Raw genomic sequence first — 9,808 nt, forward strand, 5'->3', positions numbered from 1 at the left:
TGTTGTTATTATATCATTTCACACACATCACACGTCACTGTTGATTTTTGAGTGCAATTTCCTTTGATGTAATAACACTCTCCCTTTTCTATAATTAACGATTCGTTGCACAAAATACATGTCTTATCGACTTGTTTGATACATCCAACTTGATTTGGTGAACCGTTATTTGTTGTTGAATTGTAGTGGTAGCTATTATTGTTAGCATCGATACACGACAATTTATTATCATTCAAAATGTATGGCGCAAAGCAGAGAGTGCAATGGATAGTTCCATTATTGTAATCACACGTCTTACAATTCGGAATTTTTTCATAACAATTGACACAACTTACAGTCCCACTTTTGACAATCCCTTCTGCACATAATGCACAACTGTCGCCAGTTGATATATAACTTCCACTACACTCGTAACAACTTTTAGTTGTTCTTGAACATCTTATACATTTTGTGTTAATTTCGGTACACAAATAACAGGAACCTTCATACAAATAATTATCTTCTTCACATGAAGAACACTTTCTTGCACTTTCAATTATATTTGAATCACAGGAAAGACACTTCCCTGTATCAGAACAAGACACACATTCGTCGCCGACTCTCTTTAACCCATTTTTACATGAAGAACACGTGCCACTTTCTTTGATACACGTTTGACACTCGGATGGACAATTTACACACACGGAATTGCCTCCAAGTGAGTACTTACCCTCTTCACATGAGGTACATACACTATTTATTAATTCATGTCCAGCAACACATGTAATGCAATTTCCAGTCGTTTTTGAACAAGTTTGACAAATTGAGTCACAGGGTTTACACACAAGTTGACCAGTTTTGTCCTGATATGTTCCTTCACTACAACTTGTACATTTTCCATTAGAAAGTGATGTACCTATTGGACATAAGTTACAATTACCGTTTGAACTCAATGCATTGCCATAATAACATGAAGTGCATTTCCCATTTGTTTTATCACAAGTCAAACAAGATGAAACGCATTTAAAACACATAGAATTTCCAGATGAAGACCAATAATTTGTTGGACATTGATCACAAGACGATGCACCATTTAATGAATAAGTACCAGCAAGACAAGTAAGACAATATGATTGTTTTAAATTTGTATATGTACCAGCTAAACATATTGAACATTTTCCATTGTTTAAAATATAGCCAGGAAGACAATCTACACAATTACCTGTCTTTTTCTCACATGGACTTTTACAAATACCGTTACATGGAGTACATGATATACTTCCCGTAATATTCGAAAAGGTTCTATCAGAGCATTCCATACAACTTGAAGTATTTGTGGATGATGAAAATGTACCCGTTTGACATTGTAAACACTGGTAATTTTGACTGTAATATCCCTTTGCACATTCTACACAGGTTTTCCCATTTTTAGCCATCCCGTCATAACAAGACAAACAATTTCCATTTGTGTTATCACAGCTTTTACAGCTGGTGTCGCAATTTGTACACACACTTTTACCTCCAGTCGAATATGTTAATAAAGGACACGTTACACATTTGTTATTTGAAGAGCACGTTCCAGCAGAACAAGCTACACAATTACCTCCAGAAACTATATAACCAGAATAACATGTTAGACATTGACCAGTGGTTTTAGAACACGTTTTACATAATGAATCGCAATTGGTACAAGTCGAAGAACCAGAATGTGATGAATACGTTCCTTCTTCACATTGAGAACAGGAATTCTGTCCTCCTTTTGAATAATATCCAGCATCGCACGCAAGACACTGACCAGAAGTTGAAACAAAATTATATCCAGAATAACATGAAGTACATTTCCCATTTTCATTATTACAAGTTTTACAAGATGAATCGCATTTGGTACAGGAAGAAGATGTCGTTGTAGACCAATAATTTGTTTGACAAGTGATACAAAAAGAAGCTCCACTTTGTGAATAAGTACCAGCAGAACAACTTGAACAGTATTGTTGTTTTGAATCTGTACATGTTCCAGCTGGACATATTTTACATTTTCCATTGTTTAAAACATACCCAGAAATACAATCATTACAATTACCATTTGTGTTGGAACATGAACTTTTACATGTACTACTACACTGTGAACAATAACTATCGCCTCCAGTGGAATATGTTAATGTAGGACACGTTTCACATACACCATTTTCAGAGTACGTTCCAGCAGGGCATTCAAGACATTGAGAATTTGACAAGTAATACCCACCAATACACACTTTACATACATCTGCCGTATTAAAACAAGTTACACACAAAGAATTGCATTTGAAACATTCTGACGATCCATATGAAGAAGTGTAATAACCTTCAGCGCACATTTTATATCCACCAGTTCCACCTTGTGAATAATAGCCAGGCTGACACGATGAACACTTACTAGATGTTGCATAAAACCCTTTTCCTGGCTGACATGATGTACATAGTCCATTTTTTGGGTTACATGAGAGACATGATAAGTCACATTGTTTACATTGAGATGCACTTCCCAACGAATATTGTAAATTGGGACAATTGTAACAAACAGAATCGTCTGATCCTGGAGAATAAGTACCAGCTTCGCAGTACTCACAGTTTCCATTTACGTAATATTGACCAGGTAAACATCCAAGTCGTTTAAGTGTTGTCGTTCGAGCATTATTTTGTGGATAAGTTGCATTCACTTAATATATTTAATATAAATGTAATAAAACAAAAAATATCATACAATATGATTAACAATCGTAAACTGTAGTTCAAAAGTCTGAAACGCCGTATTTATAGATCTTCTTAAAGTCCCGTTTTTTATTTTTGTTTTTTCCTAAAAAACAAAAAAAACAAAAAATCGAAAGTACAGACTTAATTTTGAAAAAAATACCAATCCCGTTCAATTATTAACGTACAAATTCGGGAAAATATCGGAATATTAGCCAGCCTTTTCCAAAAAACCCGATACCGTTATTTGATTAGACAAAAATTGGATATTCTACTAGACAACACACACTGTATAGTTGTGCTAATTACACAACAACAAACATCTCAGTGAATTGAATCTGAATCATTTATGTCAAAATACTAAAAATCAATTTCGTTAAATTTTTATTTCAAACAAAAAAAACAAATTCGAGGTTTCTCTTTCAACACAAATAATAATATAATTTTGAGTTCTAAAAACCAAAAAAACAATAAATTAAAGCAAATGTCCTATAAATTTTACTTGATTCTCGATGCATAAATTAAATCGTTTTGAAATTGAATCAATTGTTTGTTTTACTACAATTTGAATATGTTCTCTGGACACTTTTTTTGGTCGACCCAATTTTTTTGGTTTTGCCTCTCCCCCTCTTTTTAATTCAGATACTATGGTTTTTGAAAATCCAACTATTTTTGCGACGGCACTGTAAGAATAATTTTCTTCGAGCAACGCTTTTGCTTTTGCCATTTTTTTCTGATAAATAAAGGTTTGACTTTGAAAGTTTTGACATATAATAATTATCATTTTTTTAAAAAAAATGCACTTTTGGGATCATTTGTGTGTTTTTATAAAACAAAAATACCATTATTTCATATTTTATATGGAAGTTTTTTTATGCTTAAAAATTCTTCAGGTAAAAAAAAATATTTTGAAGACCGTTTTTTTCTATTTTACTCAGAAAAATAATCAAATTTAAACAAAAAATTCGTTTCCCAAAAATAATACTCAAAATAAAAGCAAATTTGGGGGTCACTTCGTTACAGACTTTTGAAAAACAGTTTAATTTTCAGAAAAAATATTTTTTATTAAGGATAGCTTTGATCCTGAGGATACATTTTATCTTCAAGAAATTCTTTATTATCTTGTTTTTTACTCACAACAAAGGGGAAACTCTATTCTTTAACAATAACAAAAACAAAAAGTAGTATTAGGTTATAAGAATGACTTTAATAAAAAATAAGCAAACAAAAAATAATTTAAAAAGTTTATATTGACAGTTTTAAACAACGAATATTTTATTAACTTTAAAAAACCTAACCATTCAGTTTCCAATTTGATTTTATAGCTTCATTCCTTCAACACTGTCCTGCATACTACCAAATATTTATTTTACGTGGAAAATTTCATTTTCTAAAACACAAATGGATTTTTCATCGTCGCCTAATTATTTTATTTTCAAAAATTTTTTTCGCTTCAATCATAAATTAAACTTCCTCGCCTTTAATAGTCAATGGTTCATTTTAATTGCTTTAAGTGGGTGGAAAGTTTTTATTTACAATTTTATTGGAACGATTATTAACGTGTTGAATTGTTTAAACTGAAACATTTTAATTTGACTTAAAATACACTATCATAATTTAACAGCTGCATGCAAACTTCACAACATCTCCAATATTTATTTTTTTGAATCATGTATTTGTTATTCTCGTGTTTTGAGGCGAGATATTAATACGATAATAACTACATAATATTATTTTGTAACGGGTTTTCATTACCATTATTATTCCTTAATCACATGGCTATTTCTAATTAATATTTACACATGGTATATATAATGTTTCTAATATAAAAAATAAAAATAATGTTTGTAAAAAACATAAAAAAAGTTTTAAAAAAAAACACTATTGAGGAGTTTTATTATCTTATATAGGTGTTATAATATATAAATAATCGGGAAAATACAACAAAAATTGACAATTTTGTAAATAAAATACAAGTTTTAAATGTTTTTTTAGATATTTCACATATGAAAAATACCACAACACAAATAATGCCGATCAACAACAATTTGTTTATCAATTAATTATATTTAAAGTCGGAACAAGGTTTCCTTTTCTAGTGTAAAAATTTGCTTTTAAGCAAAAAATGGACAAAACGATTCATTTTTTACCTTGAAATTAAATCAAAAATAGATTTTTTTGTTTAACTTCCGTTTTGGTAAACAAAAGTCTTTGATTGCCATCCTATATTTTATTAAGAAAAATAACACGTATAAAACACATAAAAAAGCGGGCATAAATTTGGTCATTTTTTGAAAAGTTTGAAGGCAAAAAAATATGATAATCTCGATTATCCACAATTTAGAAAAGCGTGTAATTGGTATGGTTATTAACTTTTGTTTGGATGATAGTCAGATGTATGGTTCTACAATCAAGTTATCATGCAGTCAAATCCACTAAAAAAAACTTACAAATTTTAATTATTTTTAAAAAAATTCTAATAGTACTTATTATAATATTTATTATAATACAAATCCTAACAATTTGACACACAACTACCATTTTATAATTATCTTTCTTTTATGTATCAAATCATGGTTCGAAAAACCACTGCATGTTGTTCATTTTACACAATTCAAAAAGAGAAAGATAATAAAATTTACTTTCCGGCACACTGAATACGACAGTTGATATTAAAGTGATTGAAAGACTTTTTTGATTACTTTTTTCTAAATAAAATAATCTTATATAGATATTTTAATTATAACTACTAAAATACTATAAAATACTATAATATAATTAATAAAATAATAATAATTTAATATATTATAATATTACATTATACTAAATTAAACCACATCATAATTATATTATACAATATATTTTATTATTATTTCATTTGATGTTATAAATTAATATTATATATATTATAATTATATTAAATTAATATATATTCATAAAATTATTAAAAAATAAAAAGACATTTAACAATGTAAAATATGTAAACACAATAATAATCAACACATTTGTTGAGAATCAAAAGCAAAACAACAACTAGTTAATATTTCAATAAATCGTATTAATCACGTTTTTAACATTTTTATCTATTTTACAATAATTTTTATGTTGTGTAAATATCTTTAATAACGTTGTAACATCAAGTTGTCTCGAGTTTACATATCAATAATCAAATATTTATTAATGTTGTTTAATATTGTTTGGCTTTTAAAGCACCTTCTCAACAAGAATATTTGTTGTTTGTACCAAATGAGAAATAGTAATACTGAGTTTATTATATCATATTCTTGTAATTGATGTGTAAATATCAATATCTTAAACAACAAGTCAAATCCAATGATGGTGATTTAAACAAACTATAATGTTTATTAAATTTGATGATATAATGTTAGGAGTAGTTTGATATTTTTGTGTTTGTTATAACGCGTGTTTAACTTGTTGCAAACTTTAAAATGAAGATATTACAATTGTGTTATTATAGATAAAATCAACGATATCATAATAAGAAAATATATGTTATAACAATATAATCACAACAACATTATCTATTTTCATTGATATGTTTTAAATTTGTGTTGTTCGATAAAAAGTTTTACATAGCAACATTTTTAATAAAAACTGCATTTATTTTTAAGTCGCTTTGGATGTTAAAATATGTGGATATATATTAAGTTTTGCATTAAAAACTTATAAACAAATACCTCCATATTTGTCAACATGATAAGATTGTCTACTTTTGTTAATACTTTTAATATTTTGATATTATTTTACAAGGATCAATTACATATTTTTACCGTTTTATACATAAATAAAAGACCAATGCAATGTGATGTTATAAATGTTGTAATTACCTAATCGATAAACGATCAATTGTTTAATGTGTTTATTGCAAAGTATTTTTTATATTATATTGATCAATCTATCAAGAAATAAAAACACTACATAAGTTATTGTGGTTCGATTGTTTTGATTATATACAATTATTATTTGCATTGACTATAAAAAATCAATTTTACTGTAGTGATATATTCTTAAAGTGACTCTGTTATCTTCATATTAATATCAATTGTTGTTTATTTGTTTAAACTATTACAATAAACATTTAATAAATAATTATAATTCATTTTATCAACAAAAAAATGGTTTGAAAACCATATTATTTAAATATAATTTTATATTTAAAATTTCATTTAAATGTTATTATAACTAATGAAAAAATTTATTATTTTTTTAATTTAATAAATATATTAATAAATAAATAACTTAATTTATTATATTTTATTGTACTTAAAAAACCGTAAAAAATAATTTTTTAAGATCAAACAAACAGACAAACAAAGAAAAATTAATATTATTTTGATAAAATCAATTATATTATTATGTATTATAATGAATTATAATATATTATTAAATATATTCATTTATAATAGATAAACATTAATTCAATAGTTGTTCAGAAATGCGTTTTTTGTTTGTATATTAACAATAAAAAAACATATTTGGGTCATGATATTTATTTTGGAAATAATTCCACAGTTTTATAGTAGATGAATTGGTAAAAATTATTTTTGTAATAACAAGACATAAATAATTATCTTTTACCACAAATGAACAAATAGCTTGATATTATATATATTTTACTTTAAAAAATATAACATTTTACCATTTTATTAAGTTGAAAAAGATGTTTAAAAAAATTAATTTAAAAAATTGATGTTGTTTTAACTTAAATAGAAAGACAAGAGGATGGTTTTATTATAGTTTATTTTAATTCATTCTTAATTATATTTTTTTCGATGCTTTATTTGACTAAATATAAATTTCAAATTCCAAAACGGGTTTGTTTTCATTGTCAATTGATAATTCTTTTTGCACAATTGTATTTAATTTAAACATAGAAATTCTAACAAACGGGAATTTCAAAGTATCTTTAATTTGTGATGGCATTTGATAAAATTGGGTTGTTTCTCTTAAAAAGAGTGTTTTAAATTAAAAAATAACACTGTTTTGTTGTAAATAAATATTTTTATTGATAAAATAGTCGTGTTTTGATTAATTTTTAAAGAGAAAATGAATTAATAACAATAGTTACATTACCAGAATAAATAGTTTGTAGAATTAAGACTAAAATGATTTTTTTTATTAAATAATTAGTTTTTATCCAGTGTTAAAAACAATCTTTGTTTCGAGTGTTATTAATTAACTTTGTGTTTCAGAAAAAAAAAATATGTTTTTCGTTTTTATTTTGATAAACAATCCAGACAACATTTTATTTGTTTTTTGACCAAATTATTTATTTTTATTTACATTGAAAAAAATCCATTTTAAAAATATAAAATAAAACAAACCAAGAATACAACGAAAAAACACAATATAAATAGATGATCTGTAAAAAATATTTGACAAAGATTAATAATTGAAATATAACCCTCGTGGTTTATAGAAACATTTTTAGTTTCTCCACGAGGGTTAACATCGGAGCGAATAGGAAGGGAAGAAAACCCAGATATGAAGCGAAAACGAAGGACTAAACATATAGCAGGAGTCACCTAGGAAAGGCTAGAGTTAAACTGTTGGGACCCGAAAGATGGTGAACTATGCTTGTGGTGTTTGAAGTCGAAGGAAACTTTGGTGGAAGGACTTAGGAGTGTTAATGTGCAAATTATTTGCAATATATGAGTATGGGGCGAAAGGCTAATCGAACTATCTAGCAGCTGGTTCCACCTGAATATTCCCTTGGGAAGGTTGAAGTGAGAAAGTAGTGACGATTGGTAAAGACAATGATTACACATGATGGACAGTTTGATTTTTCAACAATTTAACAAACTATGAATAGTCGAGAGATTCAAAAATATACTAATTTATTAGGAATGAGCATATGCGGACTTCAATTCGTCCTAGTTTGGAAAGCAGGACTGGCGATGCGGGATGAACCAAACATACAGATAAAGTATCCAAGTCTTGCATGAGGAGAACCATTGAAAATATTTATTCATATTGACAGGAAATTTGCCATTGAAATTGTAAATTTTTAGAAAAGTGTAACAACTCATTTACCGAATGGATGAGCCCTGAAAATGGAAGGTAATAAAATGAGAGAGGTGATATTGTATTTTTGTGGAGGCTGAGGCACACGAGGAGTAAGGAAATACATGGTGTCAAGAATACGTGAGAGATAAAGGTCGAGAAGTAATTTTTATTGAAACAGACTTGAGTACAGATCTTGGTGGAAGTAGCAGATACTTAGAAGAAAAAACATTCAAGGATCGAAGGGAGAAAGACAACATTAATTGGAATAGGGTGAATCGATCCTAAAAGACGGATGTAGATTTAGTATGAATCAAACAAGGCTAGGCTGGCAAAACAACTTTTCCAAAGACTTTGTTAAACTGTGTACCAAATAGTTAAATCAATTTTAATGTATTAGTTTATTATTTAATTGTTTATAATTATAATAGTTTAACTTATTTAATTCAACTAATTTAGTAAAAGTGTTAAAATTTATTAATAAAATTCATAGTTTTAAGTTTAGTAAATTGTATTAAAAAACAAACTATATAAATTGATGTTTTAGCATTTATTGGTCAAATCGGTTTGTTGCAATCAAAAAAACCAAAACAGTTCAAATCTATTCAAAATTGATCACAAAAAGACTGAAATATTTTTACTCACGAACGTTTTTAATTTTTTGGCGTGAGGAAATTATGATTGTTTTCTTTGTTTTGTTTCATGGCAAAGTTGATTTTGTTATAACTTGTGTTGTGTGTATCACGTTTTGACAATTATTATTGTAAATTTTAGACATGTTTTGATTTATTTGTCATCGTTGGATAGTTTTAATGTGTTGTGATTTGTTATATTTGGTTTTTAAAGGTCTTTGATATAAATTCTATTTTGAAATTCAAATAGTATTTTAAAAATTGCCATTTTAAAAATATGTTTTGATATTTTGGTTATTATGTTTTTTGAATTGTTATTTTTTTAGTATTTGTATTTATGTTATTGAAATGTTATCGATCCCGATAAATGAAGTATTTATTACCTATCATTTTTGGGTAAATAAACAACATTTCAATATGTATGTCTTTTAACTATTTTTATG

General features: G+C 26.9%; 1 protein-coding gene across 1 annotated transcript; it reads right to left on the reverse strand.

Annotated features, from left to right (window-relative positions):
* Positions 1-26: 26 nt before the first annotated feature.
* EIN_477090 (GCC2 and GCC3 domain containing protein) lies at positions 27-3,227 on the reverse strand (the record flags this gene model as incomplete). Its single annotated transcript, XM_004261116.1, has 2 exons — positions 27-2,677; positions 3,179-3,227. Coding segments are annotated over 2 exons (2,700 nt in total), but the record flags the coding sequence as incomplete, so codon positions are not given.
* Between the last annotated feature and the right edge of the window lie 6,581 nt (positions 3,228-9,808).

The sequence above is a fragment of the Entamoeba invadens genome (genome assembly GCF_000330505.1).
Source record: "Entamoeba invadens IP1 unplaced genomic scaffold scaff_1105074726269, whole genome shotgun sequence".
Classification (NCBI taxonomy): Eukaryota; Evosea; order Mastigamoebida; family Endamoebidae; genus Entamoeba; species Entamoeba invadens.